This window comes from Penicillium angulare (genome assembly GCF_028827245.1).
Source record: "Penicillium angulare strain IBT 27051 chromosome Unknown utg000008l_segment0_segment0, whole genome shotgun sequence".
In the NCBI taxonomy this organism is placed as follows: domain Eukaryota; kingdom Fungi; phylum Ascomycota; class Eurotiomycetes; order Eurotiales; family Aspergillaceae; genus Penicillium; species Penicillium angulare.
In genome coordinates, this window is record NW_026623167.1 from 838,229 (window position 1) to 862,345 (window position 24,117).

Sequence of the window (24,117 nt, forward strand, 5' to 3'; positions counted from 1 at the left end):
ATTTGAAAAGAAAAAAGATAAAGGAGAAGAAGAAAAAAACCTTTCTTGATGAGGGATTATGAGCTCTGTTCTATGAGAAAAAGAAACCGAGACGCGCCTCAGGCAGATTATGTCATGTGGCGGCGGCCGGGTTCACGACACGACCCCGACAACTTCATCACCAACACTTCACGTCGCGATTTTTTTTTTGTCAATGTGGTTTTGGAAATTGAAAATGGACTTCAGGTTTATCACACATTGTTAATGCTTTAAATCGAGTCATGGTGAACGTTGCGGGTAGAAGCAAGGGCTGCTCAACATGCCGCCAACGTAGGCTGAAAGTAAGATACCCAAGGCCCCATTGCTTTGTTCCAGAGCGCTGATTGGGTTTTCTAGTGTGACGAGACTACTCCAGAATGCTCACAATGTGTCAAGAAGGGGTTTCGATGCTCTGGCCCCCGTACGGGAGCTGTTTTCATACACGCTTTACCACACCGACCGTCAGCATTGCGCTCGACAGAAAGCAGACCAAGGGATGCCGCGCGCCGGAGCGCGATTCAGCCTGCTTCTAGAGTTCGCGATGAACATCCTTCACGCCCATCATTACTATCAAACTACCAGCCTAGTCGCGTCGAAATCTTCGACCAACTGTTTGTATCCCACTTCATCGATTCGTTTGCCTTTGTGAAACCGAATCCGGGCAAACAGTCTTCGACCTGGCTCGATGAGTTGGCCGAGCTGATAGTCTCACCCACTCACAATGTGGCGAAGTACTCTATCCGTTCCTCGTCGATGTTCTTTTATGGCTTCATGACTCAAAATGTCGCGATGCAAACAGAAGCTTCCAGATGGTATTTGAAAGCTCTACAGGGCCTCCAAAATCATCTTTTGAAGGAGAAGCCATCATCCTTTAGCGGGGATATGATCTGTGCAGCTGTTATGCTCACCCATTTCGAAAGTCTAGCTGGTACGGCCCCAGGAGCTTGGTTTCAACATGTACGAGGTGCATCGATGATGATCGCGACCGGAGGTCCTGAAAGTTGTCGTCAGGGTTTCTTACATGATGTATTTCGTCATTTAAGACTTCTGACTGTGAGATGACACTGCTTTAAAGGAATATGTCTTCTGCAAGTCTATTTTGCTAATTTCTAAAATTGCAGGCGATTTCAGCCCTCTTTCGAAATGAACAACATCCATTTTCTACAGATGAATGGATGAGTGTTCCCTTTGAATTGCTTCCAAAAGGTCCCTTCGACGAACTTGTGGACATTTTCTTCTCTTTGCTTCCTTGCTTAGCACTTGCAGACGGTGTGACAAACTCCTCGGGTAACGACTTCCACAACTACAAAACCCAGCTAAACAACATGGTATATCGAATGATAACGCGTCTGCATATATGGTGGTCTCAATGTTTTGCTCGAACCGATCTCAGCCAACCAAATCCAGAAGCGAACATTCCCACCAGCAATGAGCCTATTTACTTACCCGATAGTCCACATGACGTCCCACTCTTACCCCATAGGGATATGCCAACCACTGCATTAGCTGCCCTTTTCTATGCAGCAAACGTCATTGTCTATCGACTTTTATTCCTCGTCTCATCGTCCGCCCATCAGTATGAACATCGTATCCAGAAGCACGTTCAGGCAACGCTTTCAACTTTGGAGTTCGTCTCTACAACCCCGAAGCCTGTCTCAGAGCGTGGCTTTATTATGGTGGCTCTTCCACTGCGAATTGTGCAAATTTGGGCTCCATGCGCTGAGGGGGATAATGCCGTTGGAGCTTCATTGGACAGATGGGCACAAGACATGCCGTCTTCTGCCGCTCCAACAGAGTTTTTCGCACATGTTGCTTCTCATATCCACAATAATTACCTCAAATGAGGGTTTTTTGGATACCTTGCCAGTTCACACAAAATGATTCGAGATTCCACTTTCTTATGCGGCACCGGGATAACTATAGTCCTATTGGTTGGCATAATATACGCTAAGCTGCATTAGGCTAGCTTTGCGGACAGGTGGGGAGCCGCTGATGTTATTGGCTGAACGCCTCACGGCCATCCACCCGCTCGAGGTATAGCAGTGCTTGGGTCGCCTCCCCCCAGGCATTTATATTCACCTGGTTCTACCCGCAAGACCAGTTCTATGGAGAAATTTCAACTTGAAACCTAGATATTCATCAGAAATCCTCAAGCGAGCTTGTCACTATGAAGATAGCCATCATCGGTGCCGGCATCTCCGGGTGCGCCATGTACTTAGAACTACAGAAACATCTTGCCAAACCCCATGGATCAGAAAGTCATGAAATCGTGATCTACGAAGCATATAACACTGGAATAAACACAACAGCAGATCAACGCAAAGAGGAGGCCACACATTCATCCACACTCTTGGTCGGAGGCGGCTTGGGAATCGCGGCGAATGGCCTGCGCGTCTTGGAACGATTGGATGATAGCCTTCTCCGGGATGTTGTCCGTGGAGGTTATGCTGTATCATCGTCGCACTTGAAAAGCAAAAATGGTTCGCTGCTCATGACTATGAAGCCTAATAGGCCCACCACCCCTGATTCACCGCCGATGAACATGGTGATGTCGAGCCGGGATGCGTTCTGGAGATGCCTGCGTTCCCGAGTTCCAGATGACCACATCATCAACAAACGGATCGAAAAGATTGTTGCAAAACAGGATGGAAGAAATCAGATCTTCTTTGTCGATGGCAGTTCTCCCGAGGAAGCAGATCTCATAATCGGTGCAGATGGCGTCCGAAGTACTGCGAAACGAGCGATCTTTCCTGACGAAGAGAAAGATCCTTATCCGCCTCATTACGAGTATGTATCTACCCGTTTCCTTACAAGATGCAATGATGGTGAAAGGGTGACACTCTAACGCTGTCAAAGGGGCCTCGTCGGCGTGGGAGGATTTATCCCTGCTTCTGAAGTCAAAGATGTCGTCGAGAAGGGATCTGTGAATTTTATCTTCGGAGGAAATGGTTTCTTCGGATACTTCTTCGCAAACAGCGCCGAAGATGCACCAAACCGCGATTCGCCATATTACGTTTGCGAGCCAGCAGGGTCGCTTGCTTGGTGGTCAACCTATGAAGTCGAAGAATGTCCCGACCATAAGAATATTGATACGGCAGATGTGACAAGGCAGCTGCACAAGAGACACGCAGAGTGGAAGGATCAAGCTATCCAGAAGATCTTGGCTTCTCTCGAAGTCAAAAGCATGTATCCCACCTGGACCAGTCCTCCCATCCCAACCTGGGAACGAGATGGAGTCATTCTAGTAGGCGATGCAGCTCACGCGCTACCTCCAAGTTCGGGACAAGGATCGTCCCAGGCACTTGAAGATGTGGAAGCTTTAGCCCTCATCTTGTCACATCACCTGGAAAAGGAAAATAAATCCGGTGATTCGATCTCGCCAAAAGGTTACAAGAGGGTTTTCAAAGCGGCAGCAGGACAATATCTGGCTATTCGTCAACCACATGTGACTAAGATCTTGGAAGCTGCGCGAGAGAACCAGAATAAGAAGCGGGAGATGGGTGTCTTTCAGGAATACATGATGTACGGTTTCTTGAAAATCATGGGTATGTATTCTGTGTTGACTTGAATGGTTGACTGTGGTGGCTAACTCCTCATAGGGGTTTTCCCAAGCTTGATGGCGAACAAATTACGACTAGTAGTGGACTACAACGTAGCAGATCATGTTGCAGAACTGCTTGCAACATCAGAATGTTGAATTCAATTGTTTAAAAAATAAACTCGGTCAAAGGACTCTTCGAAAAAGCCCTCTCAACATACAAGAGCAGATGAATGCCTCGTTATCATAAGAAAGTGGAAATTTCAAACAAGCACTCACTGTCCAAAAACCCAATCTTCAGTTTCCATGTTTTCTCCTTTCTTGGCAACCAGTTCCTCGTGTATCCTGCGCAAGTTCTCAAGACCATAATCAAGACGGTCCTGAATAATTGCCTCAGCGGACTGCACAGATTGGATAAAGTCGTCGAAGGACTGGATCAATTCTCCTTGATAGGTATTCATATCACGAAGCCTCTCAATTGGCAATGAACCCGATTGCAGCATGTCGTCTGTAATGGAATCATCGAAGACGGTTGGTAGTGGTTTCGAATTCAGAAGCTTATACATCCTGACATAGTCTACCATTCGAATCATCATAGCATCATGTCGAAGGGAAAGGTCCTCGATTAGCTGCAAGGACATCTTCTTTGAGGTGGGACTGTTTATGTTATACTACATGACCCCCGCCTAAAATGCGGGCAGTCCCTTGATCGTATCAATGTCGAAACATCACTATAATTATAGGGAAAAAATCACCCTCATCCAGTCCTGTTGTCATCCGTATGATCGACGGCGAATTTATCACGTTCCGCAGCCTCCACCCAATATGGTAGTCGTACGGACGGCCCCGGTTTTAAGGGGTATCGTCGGTGGAAATCCAGGATAGCACGCGTGGAATTCTTGTAATCCCCGGCTGGATACCATGCGTTATCTTCGACACCAACCCATCTGGCACGGTATTGCAACCCCTTGTTGCGGAAAAGACGAGAGTCAATAATCTCTGCCACCTCCCATTCGGTTCCGCCGTCGACCTCCAAAGGTGGCTGTGGGTCTGGGATCTGGCCGGTTAACGGGGTCGTATGTGAAGCCAATCGGCGCTGCTTTTCTTGTAGCGCTCAGTGACTACCATGGCATCGGATTAAACATCACCACTGTGGATAATATTCTTGCTCAGTCTGCGGATTTCCTCTTTCCGGCGTTCTGTGTCTTTGTTAAGCACGTCTCGCACCCATGTGGAAATAGCCCTTTGACGGATATCTAGACGGATCTGGCGATGAGATTCGAGTTTCTTGATATCTTCCTTCATTTTTGTTCTCCTACATTTTGAAAGAAGAATAAGATGCTCGGCTGATATTAATATGTTTGTCAAAGATGAAGAGCGTTGGTGAAAGTTTGTAAAAGTTTGTGAAAGTTGGCGAAAGTTGGCGAAAGTGGACGAGTAGGTACACTGAGAAGTAAAAGATAAGCTGGGAACAGGGATCTGGTCGAAGAGCATCAGTTACAAGATACTGTGGCTTGGATGTGAATAGAAGAGTGAGAGGAAAGTTGGGAACGGGAGCTTTACAACAGGCTTCTTCCGGAGGTCGAGAAATGCGGGAGTCCGATATCTGAGCCAAGTTGCAAAAGATATGGAGGAAGGAAAATGGAAAATGGATAGAAAAGGTAGATGATACCTCCGAGTTCAAACTGTATGTAGTGAGAGGTAATATAAGATAGATGGAAATAGTATAGAGAAAGAGTACTATAGTAGCATCTATAGCTGTTGGAAGGATAGATGCGTGCGGCGAGCTCACCTGTTCCGTATCATTCAGCGAAAGACAACCTGCAAATAAGTAGTCTTTTTATATAATTTATCTATGATTCGCATTTATTATCTGTTCCAACGCTAATTTAAACTCGGTACGATTGGAATAGCCCGTAGACATGGATGTATCTCTATAGATTGGTCTAACCCCGTGATGGGTTATTTGACAAAACAAGTAGAATACCGGGCACCTATATATATATAGAGAACCATGAATATATTTTGACTTGAATGAATGCTTGTTTTAAGGGGGAGAGCGGTTGTCAGATTCAGTATCGATGGTGGGTGATAAAAGGGGAGGAAGTTGACACAGATGGGGTTTATAGGGGCCCAGGCATGAAATAGGATTGATCTGAATATGGGGTGGCAAATTCACTGACCATATAAGCTGAACAGCAGGGGACAATACGCGTTGCCTCCACATTGATAAATGAATTATTCGAGAGAGAGGCAGTGTTCGACCTCTGCTCTTAGATGTCCATAATATATTTCATTATTATAGGAACAGAAAAGAAGACGAGATATATGGGAAATCTATATTCACGGTATACACAGTATTAATTTTGGATACAATCCTGGGAAGAGAGTAGAGCTGTAGTAGTAAGTTGTTAGGAATGCTTTGTTTGCATCTTGCAACTTGAGGCTTAAATGCTCTTCTATACTTAAATTTATTTCCACAACTATTTCCACGCACCAAATATTACCTGCTGGACCTGGTGCGTGGTATTAACTGTACACTGGAGCATTGCTTCATCTCTCATTGCATCCTTCTTCTTCTTCTTCTTCGTATCTTCACTTCTACTTCTTGCCTTCCCCCAAGATCCCTCCTTCCTGCTATTCTTACGTTCCCAACGCATACTTGATAGATAATAGTCTTATCAACAGTTGCCAGCTTCTGTACTTGTGAGTTGAGACTGAAATTTAGAAAGGCGTTTGCGTTTGCGCTCGCTTGAAGTCTGGTGTTTGTGTCTCTGTCCTAGGAATATTCCTCTCGCCACATATGCGGCTGCCTAACTATTGTCTCCCCCAAGTGGTCTGCAAATTCGTCCTTCCTATTGAGGTCCAACTCCGTGTGTCCGTTTCCAAGTACTCTCTTCACTTCGTGATACCAAAAGGTGAGTCAAACCACAAGGCGACCACCACCCCAACTTCATTCTTTCGATCCCAAGAACCATTAAGCTCACAACAACCAGTCTTGAACACTGTATATCATCGCACTCATCCATCAAAATGGACAACCACCAAGCAACCTGTGACTGCTCCCACTGCATCCCACCCCAAGAACTCCTCCATCACCCCTCCATCGTGGGAAAATGGGAAACAAAAGCAGACCTAGCAGCCCTCCGCCGTGAACAAGAGCTCCGAGCCGTAACCCATCTCAAGGAAATCGTCGACTCCTACAAATCCCCCACCCCACAGATGAGATCAGCATCAATCAACGACGAAACCAAAGAGATAGTCAATGGAATCTTTCAGCGCCGAAAGGAACTTACCAAAGTCTTCAATATCGGTGAAGTGCAACTTATTCTTGCTTTCTGGTGCTACCAAAAGAACCAAAGGTCCGTTCCATCAGTCATGTTGTGTATGTTTCTTCAAGAGGTGATGGAACCTCACGCACCGAAATCCTTCAAGACAGAGAAGGTGCAGAAAGATATCAATGGACGAAAGCGAGCTGCTGGATCAGACGGAAAATCCGCTTTGATGATTAAAAAGAAAACTGTCGATTTACTGTTTAAACATGGTGTTTTTGATATTCTGAATGAATTGTTCCATAAGAACCCGCATGGAGTTTTCCGCTTTGAATACGGATGTGCTACATTCTATCCCAGTGATTCGGAAATTAAGCTCGGGGACAAGCGTTCTTACCATTCAGCTACTGTTGAAGAGTTTAATGATTTAGATGTCGACATCGAGGTCGCTGCCAATATCGGTGCAGTCGATCAGAAATCACTCGCATCAATGTCGAATGCTAGAAGCCGCACACTTCGATCCGTGACTATTTCCGATAGCGATGATGAAGCGATTGGAATGCCCATGTCGATGCCGTCTAGTGTTACACAAATGCAACCTGTTGTTGAACATAATCCTGACGAACCCGCGCTTGAAGAACGAAGGAAAGTGTTGGATAAGCTTTCGAAGGGGATTCCTCTGCACAACTCTCGTCCTTACAATCCTTACAATCCCGGTGGGATGGAAGCGTGTCTGCAGAATCGCGTCAAGCATCTTGAGTCTTCTATGGACCGCTTACAGGTTGACAATCGTGATACGCAAAGCCAGATTAGGGACTTGCAGCACCAGATTGAAGAGTTTCTCTTGTCTGCTCGCTTAGGTCTTCGTCCCAGTGAGGCTTTCGAAGATTAGTGGTTGTCACATGTTTCAAATGGCGGAATGAAATGATTTGTGGGGCTTTTATGGGTTCTGAATCATCTATTGTTATGGGGAGTCGAATCTTGATTGATTATGTGATAGAATTATTTGACTGTAACTAGGAGCTGTGTCTCATCTCCAGTTTAGGAAAGTAAGATTCTTATCAGGCTACTTTCATCTTAAGAGTTGTTTTTAGAGTGAGAATGACGTTGTAAACTCAGTAGATCTTTCGTTTTGGATGCAATTCCACATATCTTATTAATAGGCCTAAGTAGAACGAATATAGTAACAAATCATAAATTCATGAACCGGGAAGGTCTAATCCCACAGCAAAACTAATACCAGGAAAGTCAAAATGATGCCCCATGATCCCGAAAGAACTCGCTCCCCGCGTGTACTAGACTGGGTTCTCCTGCTGCTGTTGTCGTTTCCAGGGAATGTCCTTTCTAAGCAACTCTCGCAACTCTGGCGAGATGATCTTTGGTTTATCTGCGTCCATCATTCTCTGTAAGGCTGAAGAGCCCGCGTTGGCACCCGTGCTGGAGCCCACAGTGGGCTTCTCGGGAGTTTTCCCTTTCCCAGCTGCTTGACCGCTCAGGCCTGATGACCGGCGCTGGGTAGCTGTGGGGGCCGAGGGGAAGTTGTCTTTCTTGTCGATGGCTTGGACGGACCGCTCGAAGCGATGGAATAGCGACTCGGCCCTTGTAAGGATGGGTACAAGGTCCATTGTATTCGAAAGCTCGTTAACTATGTCGTGTCAGTTGTGAAAATTACCAGAATTCCAGGCAAGAAAGCACTTACTGTACTTGAGGACTTCGTCGAAATGCTTCAAATGATCCATGATCACGTCACGATGCTTCTCTAGAATTGCCAATGCAATGAACAAATGGAAGCTGCTAGAGTAATAATCTGTCCAGAGAGTCTCCCACAGACGAAGAACATTGCTCCATTCAAACTCGCGCTTGTACCAGACAAGGAGCATGCGGAAGAAGAAGAAGAAATTTGTGCTATCAGCGGATTGCAAATGCAGATAGAGTTGAGGGTCCATCAGCTGAACGAGATGATCAAGTGCCAGAAGCTGTGAACGCATCCCCGATTGGTCTCGAAGATAGTTTCGTTCCTAGATTGTTATTAGTCTCGGGATTCTCAATTTCGTTTGAGTGGGTATCACCTACCATCCGGTCCATAAAACCCACAAAAGCCCAGAAGGCAACCGCATCATCCTGCATCACTGCGTACAAAGGAGCGAGAAGATCACTCATCCCTTGAACATATCCCAAGTCCGGGTTATATTCATTGTAGGTCAGAAGCATATCCTTCATCTGTTCTAGATGAACATTGGTCCCAGACTCAGCAAAGGGGGAGTCAGGGTCGGGATGGGGAATGTCCTCTCCAGCGAAGAGAGGAATGGTCCGGTCGGTTCGATGCACATCCTTCTCTATGCGATTTCGCTGGTCTTTCCAATTCTCATACTCCTCCTCGGTCGAATTTCCTTCGACCATTCGTTCCCACCAACCTGCTTTTAACCTGATATACTCATCCCGTTTCGAATTCATGATTGCTTGGCGTTCTTCATGACTACTATCCCATGGATAAACTTCTAAAAGATAGAGCCAAGCTTCCTTTCGAGCACCATCATTAGGATCTAGACCACCGTGGAAAATCCGTTCCTTAACTTCGTCGACAGTTAATTGCAGTCTTCCAGATGTAGGGTCAAAGAATCCTTCCCACTCCTCAAGCGTAAGGACCCGCCGCCGCTCTTGCAGGCCCATGTTCCCGGTCTCTAACTCGAGGATTTCGAAGTCACCCACGGAGCTGTTCTCGGATTCGAGTACATCCTGAGCGGTCCAAATGCGCTGATTTCGTTCTTTGTCACTTTGCTCAGCGATGCTCATTGCCCAGCGAGCAAGATATAGCCGGGCGCTATCAAACTCATCTTGTAGGGTTTGGATCTCTGGGTTTCTCATGAGACGTCGGACTTGCGGTGGGATGCGGGGGTTCTCGGCGAGGTCATTCGCTGTTCGCCGTGTGAATGTCGTGATTTTGCTTAGCTGTTCAAGAACCTTCCAACGCGTCTCCTTGATTGTCTTCATTATGGGATCCATACCGGCATCTCGCTGTCCACTAGGGCCGGCAGATGCAGGTTCAGGTTGTGCCTTGGAGGTAATCAATCCATCCACGCCACCCATTCCTTTGCCGAAGGACAGCTGGTCCTCGTCAGACGGATTGATAAGGTATACATTCTTGTCAACGGTTGAGCGCTGAACATCGACATAACTCTTCAACCATCGAAGGACTTCATCCCCGCCCCAAAATAAGTTCCCATCGTTTTCGAATGGATCAAAATTTTCCTTGACCCGTCTCTTCTTCTGTAGTATTGTCGATTCACATTCACTGTCGTGAAAAAAGAGCGCTGGAAAGCTATCTCCGGCGCGAGTATTGATTACAACACTCCCGAACCACCAGCCAAGACTTGGAGGGCGTATCAAAAGCGAGTATATCTCTGAAACGGGCACCGCAAAAGAGTACAATCCAATGGGATCTTTGTGAGTGGTAGTGGTCGGAAGCGACGGGACGAGGTAACTTTGACGGGGAGGGGACGCGTCATCGGAAAGATCAACTTTCACATATGTATCGTAAGCATCGCCTAGCGATGACTCGGGTACCCAGGCTAGCAGGTAGGAGGCTGCGTCATTGGGACGAGAGGGGGAGGGGTTCGAGGCGGGTGAGGGTTTTTGTTGGATGAGGGCGATGAAACCGGGGATATTATCTTTGGAAGTGGGAGTAGGGTGGACATAAACCTGGTGGAAGTTGTCAGTTATGCTATTTGGGGTGTAGCTCAATAGCTGCCTGCGTACCTTGCTCTTGGAATAGAGAAGCTTCACGCCTCGGCCGGACTGGGAATGGGCGATCGTGTTGTAACCACCCTCATCATCGTCACTCATATCATAGAATGATGCCGTAGGCGATGGAGGTGATGGCGGAGGAGTATATTTGACAAGATCCGCCATGGTGTTGTTGGAAATGTGAAGTTGTGAAGGAGATGACAAGCAGACGTAATGATCGGCGATAGACTTATCGATAACGATCCCCCTCTTTCCCTTTATCGCTCTTTGGTCTTTCTTCTGTGCCTTTGCTGTTTTTGCTCTCTAAATTTCACTTCTGCAGATACTCTGGCTTCCTTGAGCTGGAGGTTACTTGAATTTTGTTAGTTCAGCAAGTTCTGCAGATGATGACCATGCGATTTTTTTTCTTGTTTCGCTGTTTCCCTGTTTGATAGCGACTTTGCCACTTTGCGCCTCCAGGCAACAGCATACCCTTTGCAGGATGGGAATAGCTTCAACGACAAACAAAACCTCGACATGCTATACGAATCACTATAAAGAATTCTACACAATGGATCAAGCAAACACCCGAGCTCAGTGTTCAGCTGGTTGATGATCACCTGCATCTACCAGCTGCCTTATCATTGTGGATCACCTGCATGACCGATAACGATAATAACGATAGCGCTGCCAAATACATCATGACCACTGCGACCGATCAAAACAACAAAGTTCAGAGTTCAGTTAGCGGAAATTCATCAGGACATATTTCCAGATCAGTGAATGATGCTGAGATGCCATTCCCTTGCGTGATCGCCATTATCCAGTCTTCCAAGGAAGGCAGTGCCCTCCAGATCATTTAGCCGGAACTTTTGCAGCAACCATAGCCAACACATTCCAACTTTTGACCAATGCCAAAGCGATATTTATCAGTATTTAGAATGTCTACGCAGCAATGCATAATAGAATCGTGTTAATTGCCGGCACGGACACACCAATCAGGGGTGGATCGTGGGGGCTTGACATCAACGTTCTCATCCTGCGGGATTCGATAACTCCTTCAGGAAACGATAAACAGACCTTCCATCTAGACCAGCTAAGGTTCAGCCCACATACAAGGTCACCAATAATGATAGCGCGGAACACACCATGCTCATGACTGCATCGATATTAGAAGATATATAAAGTTGCAGAATCATCACTGCCGCCTTGACGTTGGACAAACTCGTTGATACAGCATCGATTCAAGTTGAAGTCTAGTACTTACTCATTATTGCTATCATCATGTCTGAACTCACACGCACTCTGCCAGCATCTTGGTACTGCAATGAGCCGCTCTATCAAATGGAGCGGCGTGCGGTATTTCTGAAGGTATGTGGTTCTCAAGAGCCTTCAAGTATGGTTTGCTAAACTGTGACCAGTCTTGGTATCTGCTCGGGCCTGTCACAAGATTCCAAAACGTCGGCGAGCATGCAGACTATGAAATTGCTCAACAGCCAATTTATGCTGTTCGTACTGGAGGAGATTCTCTGAATCCAAGCCCAGAACACCTAAAGGTCTTCTGCGCAAAGACGGTATGGCGGAATTATGAACATCATAGTCGGAGAGTAGACTAACAGGCCTTTCTTCACAGGAAAAAGAACTCCGCAGCCATGTCACACCAACAGGCCTTCTATTTTCTTCTATCTCAGATGCTGCGCCTAGCTTTCATGAGTTCTTCCCCGAGCTTGAGCAACTGCTAGGGAAGGTCGATTTCACCAGATTGCCATACCGCCGCAGTATCCGTTACGAAGGCCGGTTCAACTGGAAGACCATGTAAGTAGTGTTCTCAGTCCCTTGATCACAACTATGCGTCTGACTGTATTCTTCAGGGTCGATGGATACCAAGAGTGTCTGCATTGCCAGTACACCCATCCGTCCTTCTCAATCTACTACCCGCCCACTTTCTACGCTGTGCACAACAAGCACAACTTCTCCCAGCACATCGCGGACCCCAAAAAGCCCGACGATGGTCTTTTCCTCTACTTCTTCCCAAATTGCACTCTCAACGTCTATGGTGGTGGGATGTCTTCGTTCCGTGTGTGTCCCACCGCTGACCCGCATGTGACCCGCATGGAATTTGACTACTACCACCTCGAGACAGGGGACAAGTTTGAAGAATACTTCAAATTCGTTCGCCAAGTAGCTATGGAGGATTATGAGCTCTGCGAGAAAGCGCAAGATAACCTAGCTAAGGGTGTTTACCACGAGGGCATCCTGAACCCCACCCAGGAGAACGGTGTTTCTTGTGAGTATTTACGTTCTACCTTGTTCATTTTCGTTGATACTAACCAGATGCAGACTACCAGCAACGTGTCTTCGACATGGTAGTAGAGCAGCATGAGGCCGACCGAAAGGAGCAGAGTGAAAAAGTTGAACTGGACGAGCGAGAGCAAGCAGCACCGTCTGCAGTGGAAACAGCTGCCTAGTTGATTATTCCTTTATCTAGTTATTGAGTTAGGGAAATAGTCTTTGAATCCAAATCTCGTTCATTAAAATATATACAAATTTCCAAGTTATAGCTTTCCCAAATTATAGCTCGAACTAAGATACAAATCAAGAACAAATTAAGAGTCATGTTTGTCACCAGCGAAACCAAACTGCAGCACAAACATTTGAACTGCACCTAAATCAAGACCAGCCATGCCAGCGATAAGCTCAGGAATGTCAAGCCACATCGATGCCCGACCCACAACAAGGAAGCAGTTATCAGTCTCGGCTCTCGCAATGAATCATAATCCGGTCCCTGGAAATTCAAACTCAATCAGGAAGTTTGCCTGCAAGGATGGAGGGGCGCGTGGCTCCGTCAATCGAACTGTATAATGTGGGGGTGGTCGACACTCGGGCCGCTCCAGTCATTATATCAGGACAAGATGCCAGCATGCAGAACAAACAGTTACTCGGATCAATTAGAATCATTTGAATAGCGATCTTAGACACCTTTTATATCCTATCATGAACTTTCTCGACGCTTACCTTCTATCTCCTGGATCTATCCTAGTGGGAGTGGTGACGATTGCGTTTCTAGTGAATGGCGCATGGGGAAAACTGCAGCGACAAAAGACGGAAAAGTTCGCAGTTCCAACTGACAACCATCGAGAAAATGGTGAAATTTCTGTTTCGAAAGAACCTGATGTTCCGAGCGGATGGTGGGATAGCCCCGATGTGTTCGAGTTAGAACGTCGCGCACTCTTCAGTAAAGTAAGCACCGCTTCAAACTTGAAGCATACAAGTATGTCTTGTGATCAGTTCTAACTCGACACAGACATGGATTTACCTTGCAAATAGCACACAGTTCCCCAAACGCGGTGCATATCAGTCCTTTGATCTTGCGGGATATCCCGTCTTTCTGATTCGAGGGAAGGATGATATGATCCGAGCATTCCACAATGTATGTCGGCACCGGGCATATACTATCACCCAGAAAGAAATTGGCGCATCAACTGTGCTTGGGTGTCGGTATCATGGCTGGAGTTACGATACCTATGGAAAATTAGTCAAGGCGCCGAAGTTCGAGGATGTTCCCGGCTTTGTTAAATCTGAGAATAGCCTTTTCGAGATCCATACGCATACCACAGAGCGTGGATGGGTTTTTGTTAATTTGAATGCTGGGGAGCCGGCTGCTTTCAAGGATTATACGAGTGTTGTCTTGGAAGGATTTGCTCGGGGCGCTGGTCTAGGAAGGACTTTCAAGTGGGTGACTGGGCAGACACTGACGGGGACCTTGAATTGGAAATTTGGAAGTACGCATAAATATCTTTGAACAACACGCAAACACCCATCTAACATCATATTCCAGACACCAGCCACTTCACCGATCTTACTGAAAAGCTAGAGAAGCGAATCTCCGAGACTCTGAAACCGTCTTTTGCGACGCAGTTGGTCCGAGCTGTAACCCAAAAGAACAACCAGGCGAAATGCTCAATCTTCCCAACCACATTCATATATTCTTTCGAACAAGCCGATCTATGCGTCACAGTGACATTCCTCCCAAAGTCAGAGAAGACCACACAAATCAGATACGATCTTTTTGATTCCTCCTCGAAAGCCGAAACAGACGAAAATGCTCTTGCGAATTCTGTAGGAGATGTTCTTCAGAACTTTGTCAAGGACTTGGAGATTGATTTTGCATCGGTTGATGGGAGATCCTCTGGAAGTTCCTCCGCTACCTGTAACATTTTGAAAGAGATTCAAGAGCATCAGAAACTTGAAAAGATGAATGGTGGTCAGATTCTTCCCGCTATGCGCCAGCCAAAGGGGAGCTCGCTTTTTCAAAAGGCAGAACAATGTAAGCTTCACCTTGAAATCTTATCTTGTGAGTGTATACTAATTTCATTATAGTGTGTAAAGAGCTTGACTGCTCTGGTCCCGGATCGAACGGAAATGGGTCTGGGGGGTTGGACTGGTAGATTCCGGTCTATAGAGCGCAGTGCTAGATCTCCCTTTTGCATCTTCGGCCTTTCGACATTCAATGATTCCAAAGGTTACTCTTTTGATCTCTTTTTTTGATGATTTGAGAAGTACTATTCTGACCTTGAACAATGTCTATTCTTTTTTTCTACTTGTGGAATGTTGGTCCTATAATTCCGACCCTCTTGTCTTCAGGAGTCTTTTACAGAAGTCGTCGGAATAAATACAAATATTTTGGAGGCTTTCACTCGAGTTCCCGAGGTCGCTCTTTTATATGCACATAACTCGGAGATTGAGAATGATTCCAAATACATCTCTCAATTAGATGCTGAGGAAATTGGTAATATCCTGCTCCAAAAAAGTCTATGGGGCCAGCCTCTTCAGGCTCCATACACTATATGCCAGTCAAGTCATACTACTTCCATCTAAACCTTGGAAAAAGGTATGAACAGGAAAACCCACTGTGCTTTTGACAATCCTTCTTGCAGTATTCAGAACTTTACAGATTCACTACCAGTACCTCTTGGTCGGACCTAAAAAGAATTACGCCGATAACCTTCATGAAAGAACCATGGAAATCGCACATCGGCCCGTGAATATTCGGGGCGCCCCAGGAATGCCCTGACTCGTTCTTACTTCGAGCGATGACAAACAGGCCACTGCACCTAATTGGACTTTGCCCTCAAACCAGGCAGTATTCAATTTTGGCATCCTTTGCATCGTGACGCGCTTGGATCCGCGATTTGGGTTCAAATACGGTGGAGAAAGGGGAAAGCAGATTGGTCTAAGGCTCACCTTTTTCGGTCACACCATTGTGCTTGACCCTATGTTCAATTCTGTGCAGGACCAGAGCATTAATTCGCTACTGAGGAACCTCTGTATAGGCTTGACCATGTTGTACATCTGCGAGCCAATATTTGGCTACCAACGCAGGGAAGCTTGTGGTAGTCGCATTCGTCACGATTGCTGGTGTTTAGAACAGCTTGCCAAGACTCCCATTTTAGGAGTGGCTGTTGGAGTTTATTACCGGACTCGGGAACTGTGAGGTCGATGGCTACTAAACTCCCGGCAGAGAGCAGGTTCTGCTCGAAATGATCTTCACAGCCAGAAGAACGCGTGAAGTAGAATAAGATCCCTGAATTACCGGGGCAAGGTGAAGTGGGTAGCAAAGAGAAACTGGTTATGAAGACACAATGGGTTCTAAGACCGTGCAAGTATCCTCCTAAGGCATGGGTGAAATTTCGAGTCGGTTTCACTAAGAAGGATGGGCATGCGCGTCAGAAATTGAGAGTTCTTCCATGTCACACAATCTTGGCGCAATACCCAACTAGTACTAATTAGCTTTCTCCACTGTCTGTCACTAGCCCTCTTTCTTTGTGTTTTTCTTTAGTTCTTGAAGTAGAGGAGGCACCGAATTACCGTGTGTATGGCATTTTCGTGTGCGGTATTTTAGGCGATCTCCTATGCGTGTCGTTTGAATTACACTATCCATTCTTCGACGATGGGTATACTTCGGCTTAATGCACCTTATTGCTGAACTCTAACTTGATGGACGCCCAGATGTAGCTTAATGATCCCTGTATGACTGTATCGTACCTTCTTGTAACGACAAATTGGTTCTCGTTTCAGGGTAGTAGTGTGGGAAGACCCTCGTCTCCAGGGCTATATTCCTGATAACCTTGGAAGTGGAGTTGGTTACTCTATTAAGTATATTCTTAGTCGTGTTTAAGACCTTTAGTAGATTGATTGTAGTTTCGCCTTGCGACAATTGATAAATTTCCATTGCTTGACAGATGAAAATTGCGATTAATTAAGGGTATTATGTACTTCATATATCTCTCATCCAAACACAACCTGAAGAATAGTATTAGGTTGTTTGGGATCCTGGGTGAACTTTTCCAATCTAAATCGCGGATCAGCCTCAGCAAGAATACCCCGCCACTGCGCAATAGTACGCTCATGAGAACCAAAATAAACAAGCATAGTAACATCCATAGACCTATTTCCAATTAGCAAAAAAAATCCAATAAACCAAAGCATGATTGAGACCAACCGTGTCTTCCTCTCCTCAAAGGGAGGAACAGTAAGCGGCTCATGCAAAGCAAAATCATCGATAATAAGTCTCGTCTTCGGTCGCAAAACAGGAAGATGGTGTCTTAAAATTTGAACACACTGGGAATCCGGCCAATTGTGGAAGATATTTCGGAAATAGTATGTGTCGCCCACGATAGTCTGCGGGGTAAAGAAATCGTGCGTTTGCCACATTACCCGGCGCTCGTCTCCTTTGGATGCGGATCCTTTTGCCGAGTATGACTGTGCTTGTGCGTGGGGAGCGGCATCTTGTACTAAGAAGTGGAGGTGTGGGAGGCGTTCGGCGAGACCGATACTTATTGTGCCGTTGCCGCCTCCTACATCAACAAATAGAGATCCGGGATCTAGTGATGATAGCTCTGAGTTATCGAGGATGAAATCAAAGTCAATTCGAGCGGCCATTGCGCTCATGGCGAGGTTCCAGCGCTTTTCACGGGCCGGATGGTGTGTTTGAAGTTCATCATATAGACCTAGATCTGTATTATTTGCAAGAGAGAAACCCTGATTGAGTCAGTATTGATGACGTGATAATAAGGAAGAGGAAGAACAAGAACATACTGATTGGTTTGAGGATTGTGATTCTCCATATTTGACCAGCGCATCAACCGCCTTTGCTGATGCTGGGAATCGCTCCTCGGCGATAATGCCCGAGAATGCCCGGATTCTGTCGTCCTCGCGCAATAACCTAGTAGCCGCAGTATGCGCCACGAAGCCAGCCCTTGGTTCCGCAAAAACATGCCTGGTCATAACAAGTCGGAGCACTCGCTTCAAATCGATTACATTAAGTCCGCATCGTGAAGAAAGTTCCTCGAATGTGATTATCTCGTCGGGAGAGAAACACTGCGCAATGCGATATCGATGAATCACTTGCATGCAAAATGTGTCATTTGCCTGTAATATTTTATATTAGCAAACAAACAAGGCACAAACGCCGAAAATTGGATTCTCACATTAAGGTCTTCTAGAATTCCGACCGGCCCCAGGGCAAGGTCGAGTAATGTTCTTGCGGAACTAATGAGAGCGGAGCGTGCATCTTGGATCTCGCTAGGACTTGTTGGTGGAATAATGGTTTTGTTCGGCGCTGTATCAGCGGAGAAGGTAGGGATAGGATGTGAGGTTGCGGCGAAGAAGTTGTTCAAAGTTAAGACGTTTTCTCTAATATTGTTGGCCAAGACGAGCATTGGCTCCAGTTCTAATTCCCCGGGAATATAAGGCATATCGGCGACAGGGTTGAAGTGGATCCCAAGTTGCCTTAGTGTGGTAAGTAACAAAGCAAACAATGGCATTGTGCGATGGAGATATAATCCCTGTCTTATAAATGATGAATTACGCATAAGTTGTGGATCTTACCACGGAGAAAGCCTCCAGGCTGACTTTTGATTAGCATAGCATCTGAGCTGACCCCGCCACCCAACGCACAAATCAACAGACTAATGCGCAATCCCTGATGTCAATATGCAGGTGGGGTCGGGTATTTGGACCCAAGTTAAAGAACTTTGGAATGCTACGTGGGGGCCGAAGTTGATACACTATTAGTATTTAATCTAAAGTTCTGCTGTAATTGACGCCACAGGATTACGTTGGGCATTCCAATATGATAAGCGACTCGGCCGGATTCTGTTATGATACGGTATTTATTGTGCAATATTCATGGTGGAGCACTTGAGTTCGCTATGAAGGGGTTTGTGGAAGAGCAGGATTAGCCGAGGCTAAGAGAACCACCCACAGTAAAGAATGCTCCCCAGCTCATTGGACACCTCTTTTGAGAAGCCGGAGATTTAAATTGTGGATTTTAACAAACCACCTATATTAATTGGGAAGGTCGTTAGATTGTCTTCAAGGCCAAGAGATTGGTGGCGTTGGACTTACCAGCAATTTTCAGATACATCCACGGTCGGATCGGCGAATTCAATATCATATTCTAATAGCAACGAAGGCACAAGCTGGGCGCTTTATTAGTAAAAAGGACTGGCTCATAACTTGAATTTCACTTGTTTACCTTTGATATCTCCAGCAAACTTAGACCTAGTAAAGCGTAAGCTAAAAGGGACGAAAAAGCGGCATTCTGTTTAGACAGTAAAGGGATGACTTACTCTTGCCAATACATGTCCTTGATCCAGCACCAAATGCAAAAAAGAACCGCTCTGTACAGCTACTCAGCTCCTGTTAACAACAAGAGTTACTCAGGGAGGGTCTTACTCTTTTGGCTGACGTTATCATCGAGCCATCGATCTGGACGAAAAACATCGGCATCATCCCCAAAGATATCCTTGTTTCTGTGAATAGCCCATGGATTGGTTCCAGCAATAGTCTATTTACCAGGTTCAAGTTAGTATATTTCCTATATGTCAAAAGACTGAATCATTGGATAAGCTCACCCCTCCAGGGATTCGTTTCCCATTTACAACAAGGCCTTCGGGGGGTACAACCCGGGGCATAGACATCCCGACAGCCGGATGGCAGCGTAACCCCTCTTGAATACAAGCCTGCAAGTAATGCATGTTTTGAGCCACTTTATATGGAACATTGGTGCGACTGATCCGGCCAGCATCCGCTTCAGCGTCGATTTCTTCTAGCAGCTTTTGCTTATACTCCGGGTGCTTGCAGAGATAATACAGAATAGCGCTGATGGAGATAGCAGTCGTATCACTTCCTGCAAAGATGTTGCTAGCCGCCATAGACATGACGGCTGTATTGTCAAATTTCTCCGGGTGCTTGCGGTGGACATCCATGAACTTGTCTAGCATATCCGGGTGGGTACTTTGCACTGAGCTTCGCTGGCTCACTTCTTTTGCAGCTATTTCGCGCAACAGGCCATGACGGTTTGTGACTTTGAGATGGTTTCCGATCCATGGTGAGAGCCAATCATGAATCCAGTAGAGCCAGGGTACTTGTCCTACCCATGAGGCTGATCCAAGAGCCCCTTCAATCTGGGCAAATGTTCCCTTGTCGCTAGCCTCTTCGATGAAACCGAATCGTTTGGAAAAGGTAACTTCACCAATTACATCTGGAGACCTGGTTAGATTCAAAATCAAAAAAAAAAAGAAAATCCAAAATAGAAGCAATGTACTCACCAAAGGCAAATAATTGAGCCCAGTAGCCCATATCAATATGTTTCGTCTCCATTTGTGACAGGCGCGAAATAAAGACTTCCAGGACGGTATCCAGATATGGCTCAAAGTCTGAAAGTCCACTCTGCGAATAAATAGAATTGACAAACCTACGGTTAGAACTATGGACGTGTGGATTCCTCTCTGCAAAGAGATCGAACTTGCGTCGACCTTGCCACACACTATACCAGTCGCTCTTCCTGAAGGAAGACCCAGCGCCTATCCATATGTCAATTTTAATCATTCGAATATTAGTTATAAAAGTAAATGACAAACCGTATATAACCTGGATTGCATCTGGATCCGTGATGCTGACTTCAAAAGGGCCTGTACGGACTACACCCCCGTATTTTTCGTGCAGCTGTATCATTTCCCGGTGCATGTCACCTTTGAATGAGTGGTAGATCATCCATACAGGCGACCAACGAGCCCAAAATGGCCCAGGGACCGAAGCAAGCGGGTCCCATAACGGTAGGGTGAGCAAGATCACAGCGACGGTAACAAGTCCAACGATTACAACATCGGAGAACGTGACGCTCTCAAGTCGCGGGAGAGCCCCTTGTAAAGACGACTGAAGCGACATGGTTGAAGCCACAGTAACACATACGTAGCTGGGGTAAATTCAAATTAGAGAAGAAAGCCATCTACTTGCAGCGGGGAAGATTAGTCATTAGTAAAACAATCAATTCTATGGAGTTGGAGGGAAGGAACCTAGCTGAGCGGGCCTTGCAAGTACAGGGATCATGAGTGGGGGCCACAACGTCCTGTAACCTCCGCATCTCCCGCATCTCCGCACCTCGGTAGCTCCACTCCACTGCTGGTCGTTGTGGAATCGCACACCTTTACGCATTTCTCTCTTTCTCGCCCTTTCTCCCCTGGACGACCTGTCAAGATGGCATCCACCAAATTGAAAGTGATAGAGCACTCCATTCCCTGTCAGTCTATTAGGGAATATCATCGTGCAGGGAAACGGGACAGCCCCTCATTGCAGCTGGCTATCAAGCAATACATTCCTCTGAACAATACCACTCCCGGCCCCGACGATGTGACGATTATTGCTGGACATGCGAATGGAATCCCTAAAGTATGTCTTCCTCGAAACTTTGCCATTAAATCTAGGCACTAAGCCTGGACCGACCATAGGAATGTTACGAGCCTATCTGGGAGGAGCTCCTTTCCTCAACAAGCGTGAAGATCAAAGCAATTTGGATCGCAGACTCTTCTAATCAAGGCGCCAGCGGTGTAATGAATGAAAATGAGCTTGGTGATGATCGTGAGTGAACAAATTCTTCAGGAGAATCCGTAATGCTAACCGCTACCTCCAGCAAACTGGTTCGACCACTCGCGGGATCTCTTATACATGGTGAATCATTTCCGAGATCAGATTCAGGCCCCGATCATGGGAATCGCACATAGCTTCGGTTGCTCCCAATTGTATGTACCTCTACAACTTCTTCAACTGTTCATTACTAACCATATAATTCATCAGCGTTCACCTCTCAATAATGCACCCTCGCCTGTTTCAATCGCTCGTTTTCATCGACCCGATGATTCAAAACGAAAGCCCCAGTAAAATAGGTGGCCCAAGTCCAGCACTCTGGACAAGTCGCCGCCCAGACTTTTGGCCCTCAGCACAAGATGCAGAAAAGCACATTCGAGGAAATGGGTTCTGGCGAAAATGGGATCCAAAATGCGTGGATCAATATATTCGCTTTGGACTTCGACCTGCTCCGACCGCTCTTTATCCCAATTCTGATTCCGGGGCTGTCACACTGACCACGACAAAGGCGCAAGAAGCCTGGTCGTATCTCCGTTTGAACGCGACACCTCAAGATGAAAAAGGCGAATTCAGCAAGGAATCTTTCCTCAATCCGGATCTCGCGAAGGTTCCGAGGGAAGGCGATAATAATCATCCGGACTGGGCGCTTGTATGTCCGTGGTGCTGCATCGCTTTCGAGTATCTGCTTTACGTCCGCCCTCCGGTCTTGTATATCTTTGGAGAGAGGAGTCACATCAATCCACCCGAGCGGAGAGCGGACAAGCTAGAGCGGACCGGCAAGGGGCTCGGAGGGAGTGGTGGCGTTCCAGCTGGTCGTGTGAGATCGGAAATTCTCTCAAAGGGCTCACATATGGCACCACTCGAGAAAGTTCATGATACGGCACAGCTCCTATCGGGTTGGTTGGAATCACAAATCAAGGCTTACCGAGCAGAGAAAGACTTCTGGAATCATCACGAGAGTGGAAAGTCTGAACAAAACGGAGTGGCTTTATCTAAACAGTGGATGAAGTATGTACAACAGCCTGTTGAAACCAAGCGGGCCATCAAATCAAATCTATAAGACCTAGTAATAGAACTAGCATAGCCAACATTACCAAATAAAACTATCGCTCAAAGAAGACCTATCAATTAGAAGCCACCAGGGCCCATTTGTATATTTAGACTCATTTCCCACTTGAACAAATCAGATTATCTCCACAGCCAGTCTCCACAACCAGTCTCCTCAAACATGATTGACAGTAAATGTCGACGTAACTTGAATTTGTGATGCCCTCGTTTCGTCAGGATCATGATCCTCACTCAGCCTCGAAAAGCCCCCAGCGCGAGCATCGCTATATCTTCCAGACTTATGATCTCGACGCCCACCCCCAATAGTATGTAGTGCGAGCGGACCACTATCGCTATGAGATCCATTCGTCCCCTTCGTCGACCTCCGTAAACTGCTAACATAAGGCGCGATGAATTTGTTCCAAGCTCGTTGGAAGAGCGGACCAAATGAAGGCATACACGCAGCAATAAAGTAGATCCCCGGCTCGATATCTGTCCACTTAAGTAATTGGACAGATGTCCAAGTATTATCCTCGAATGCGTTGCGGTTGTAGAAGTTTGAGAAGCGAAGACAAGATGTGATGATTCCACTATGAGAATAATTAGTCCTGAGTATACTATGGAAGCGCGATAATTCAAATGTGCACTTACGCTCCACCAGTTGCGAAAATACAAGCTAGTCCAATCTTCTGTCGTTGAGAAAGATGTAGTTGGAAGATCATGGGGAGTGGTAGAACCAGCATAATGGCGTCGGTGACAATATTCGGGAACGACATCCAGTCGTAAAAAACAGTCACGTCTATACATTTTCCCTTTGTGCCGGGTATGCTTTGATTCCACTGATAACTAACAGGCGTACAAGCAAAGGTGGCAGTAAGTCCGATAGCGAGGAAAGTCGCGACTGTGATAGCCATTAAAGTGTATGTGATCGCCCGCTCATAAGTCGACTTGAAGAAGCGAAGATAGAACCCCATAATTGCCATCTTGGGAAGAGCTACTGCAAGCGCCCAAATCCAAACACACGCATAGATACCTTTCCCCCAGGCGATTAATTTATCTGGGCTGTGTGCTTCGACTGCGACAAGATGTTGCCCCACGCCCGCGAGAGGGATAAGAACTGAATGACCTTGTTAATACCACATGTCTCAACTTACATCTGCCATGTTCGCAGATAGAAGCATGGAATAAAAAGGACATACTTAAGCCTTCTATGCATAGTATAATATTCACTGCCAGTGCAGGCCAGATAAACCAGTCATCCAGACCTATCGGCACATCTTGTCTGCGCTTCGCATACCATCGAATTGTCGCAAATGCTATCTCCAAAACCATAAATACCACCGCTGTAGCGATAAGCTCATCACCACAATATTCATCCAAATATCCTGGTGAATAATCCTTCGAGTCTGAAGACATGGCAGCGATCAAGACTCGAAATTAGGAACGGGTAACCTGGACAGAGATCAGGGCAACCATCGTAAATTCCCTCCTTGTGGGTTATGGGCGACTATGACGAAACCAAGAAGATGGATCTCCCAACAGGACTGAAGATCTCCAGCCCCCACGCTTAAACTTGAACTACTAAACATG

General features: G+C 46.3%; 13 protein-coding genes across 13 annotated transcripts; 7 read left to right on the forward strand and 6 right to left on the reverse strand.

Annotated features, from left to right (window-relative positions):
- Nucleotides 1-260: 260 nt before the first annotated feature.
- N7478_011034 (Zn(II)2Cys6 transcription factor domain-containing protein) lies at nucleotides 261-1,862 on the forward strand (the record flags this gene model as incomplete). Its single annotated transcript, XM_056927248.1, has 3 exons — nucleotides 261-320; nucleotides 376-1,044; nucleotides 1,140-1,862. 3 exons carry the CDS (start codon nucleotides 261-263, stop codon nucleotides 1,860-1,862), a joined length of 1,452 nt encoding a protein of 483 aa, XP_056774296.1.
- A 323-nt stretch (nucleotides 1,863-2,185) lies between these two features.
- On the forward strand, nucleotides 2,186-3,715 carry N7478_011035 (FAD-dependent oxidoreductase; the record flags this gene model as incomplete). Its single annotated transcript, XM_056927249.1, has 3 exons — nucleotides 2,186-2,805; nucleotides 2,875-3,563; nucleotides 3,618-3,715. The coding sequence occupies 3 exons, from the start codon at nucleotides 2,186-2,188 to the stop codon at nucleotides 3,713-3,715; spliced, it is 1,407 nt and encodes a 468-aa protein (XP_056774297.1).
- A 116-nt stretch (nucleotides 3,716-3,831) lies between these two features.
- On the reverse strand, nucleotides 3,832-4,197 carry N7478_011036 (uncharacterized protein; the record flags this gene model as incomplete). The annotated part of the gene is made up of 1 exon (XM_056927250.1): nucleotides 3,832-4,197. One exon carries the CDS (start codon nucleotides 4,195-4,197, stop codon nucleotides 3,832-3,834), a length of 366 nt encoding a protein of 121 aa, XP_056774298.1.
- Nucleotides 4,198-4,313: 116 nt separating this feature from the next.
- On the reverse strand, nucleotides 4,314-4,861 carry N7478_011037 (chromo domain-containing protein; the record flags this gene model as incomplete). Its single annotated transcript, XM_056927251.1, has 2 exons — nucleotides 4,314-4,606; nucleotides 4,708-4,861. 2 exons carry the CDS (start codon nucleotides 4,859-4,861, stop codon nucleotides 4,314-4,316), a joined length of 447 nt encoding a protein of 148 aa, XP_056774299.1.
- Nucleotides 4,862-6,589: 1,728 nt separating this feature from the next.
- Nucleotides 6,590-7,720, forward strand: N7478_011038 (uncharacterized protein; the record flags this gene model as incomplete). Its single annotated transcript, XM_056927252.1, has 1 exon — nucleotides 6,590-7,720. One exon carries the CDS (start codon nucleotides 6,590-6,592, stop codon nucleotides 7,718-7,720), a length of 1,131 nt encoding a protein of 376 aa, XP_056774300.1.
- A 403-nt stretch (nucleotides 7,721-8,123) lies between these two features.
- On the reverse strand, nucleotides 8,124-10,737 carry N7478_011039 (GTPase-activating protein GYP7; the record flags this gene model as incomplete). The annotated part of the gene is made up of 4 exons (XM_056927253.1): nucleotides 8,124-8,473; nucleotides 8,528-8,846; nucleotides 8,902-10,527; nucleotides 10,585-10,737. The coding sequence occupies 4 exons, from the start codon at nucleotides 10,735-10,737 to the stop codon at nucleotides 8,124-8,126; spliced, it is 2,448 nt and encodes an 815-aa protein (XP_056774301.1).
- A 473-nt stretch (nucleotides 10,738-11,210) lies between these two features.
- N7478_011040 (uncharacterized protein) lies at nucleotides 11,211-11,414 on the forward strand (the record flags this gene model as incomplete). Its single annotated transcript, XM_056927254.1, has 1 exon — nucleotides 11,211-11,414. One exon carries the CDS (start codon nucleotides 11,211-11,213, stop codon nucleotides 11,412-11,414), a length of 204 nt encoding a protein of 67 aa, XP_056774302.1.
- A 421-nt stretch (nucleotides 11,415-11,835) lies between these two features.
- On the forward strand, nucleotides 11,836-13,019 carry N7478_011041 (aromatic ring-hydroxylating oxygenase subunit alpha; the record flags this gene model as incomplete). The annotated part of the gene is made up of 5 exons (XM_056927255.1): nucleotides 11,836-11,922; nucleotides 11,973-12,125; nucleotides 12,185-12,366; nucleotides 12,423-12,838; nucleotides 12,892-13,019. The coding sequence occupies 5 exons, from the start codon at nucleotides 11,836-11,838 to the stop codon at nucleotides 13,017-13,019; spliced, it is 966 nt and encodes a 321-aa protein (XP_056774303.1).
- A 526-nt stretch (nucleotides 13,020-13,545) lies between these two features.
- N7478_011042 (putative iron-sulfur cluster-binding protein) lies at nucleotides 13,546-14,999 on the forward strand (the record flags this gene model as incomplete). Its single annotated transcript, XM_056927256.1, has 4 exons — nucleotides 13,546-13,791; nucleotides 13,856-14,333; nucleotides 14,390-14,878; nucleotides 14,932-14,999. 4 exons carry the CDS (start codon nucleotides 13,546-13,548, stop codon nucleotides 14,997-14,999), a joined length of 1,281 nt encoding a protein of 426 aa, XP_056774304.1.
- Nucleotides 15,000-16,839: 1,840 nt separating this feature from the next.
- Nucleotides 16,840-18,377, reverse strand: N7478_011043 (S-adenosyl-L-methionine-dependent methyltransferase; the record flags this gene model as incomplete). The annotated part of the gene is made up of 4 exons (XM_056927257.1): nucleotides 16,840-16,999; nucleotides 17,054-17,592; nucleotides 17,650-17,982; nucleotides 18,042-18,377. 4 exons carry the CDS (start codon nucleotides 18,375-18,377, stop codon nucleotides 16,840-16,842), a joined length of 1,368 nt encoding a protein of 455 aa, XP_056774305.1.
- An 893-nt stretch (nucleotides 18,378-19,270) lies between these two features.
- On the reverse strand, nucleotides 19,271-20,784 carry N7478_011044 (cytochrome P450; the record flags this gene model as incomplete). The annotated part of the gene is made up of 4 exons (XM_056927258.1): nucleotides 19,271-19,402; nucleotides 19,470-20,098; nucleotides 20,166-20,420; nucleotides 20,478-20,784. 4 exons carry the CDS (start codon nucleotides 20,782-20,784, stop codon nucleotides 19,271-19,273), a joined length of 1,323 nt encoding a protein of 440 aa, XP_056774306.1.
- A 309-nt stretch (nucleotides 20,785-21,093) lies between these two features.
- N7478_011045 (alpha/beta hydrolase) lies at nucleotides 21,094-22,540 on the forward strand (the record flags this gene model as incomplete). The annotated part of the gene is made up of 4 exons (XM_056927259.1): nucleotides 21,094-21,285; nucleotides 21,345-21,474; nucleotides 21,527-21,635; nucleotides 21,691-22,540. 4 exons carry the CDS (start codon nucleotides 21,094-21,096, stop codon nucleotides 22,538-22,540), a joined length of 1,281 nt encoding a protein of 426 aa, XP_056774307.1.
- A 162-nt stretch (nucleotides 22,541-22,702) lies between these two features.
- N7478_011046 (uncharacterized protein) lies at nucleotides 22,703-23,943 on the reverse strand (the record flags this gene model as incomplete). Its single annotated transcript, XM_056927260.1, has 3 exons — nucleotides 22,703-23,117; nucleotides 23,179-23,644; nucleotides 23,727-23,943. The coding sequence occupies 3 exons, from the start codon at nucleotides 23,941-23,943 to the stop codon at nucleotides 22,703-22,705; spliced, it is 1,098 nt and encodes a 365-aa protein (XP_056774308.1).
- Between the last annotated feature and the right edge of the window lie 174 nt (nucleotides 23,944-24,117).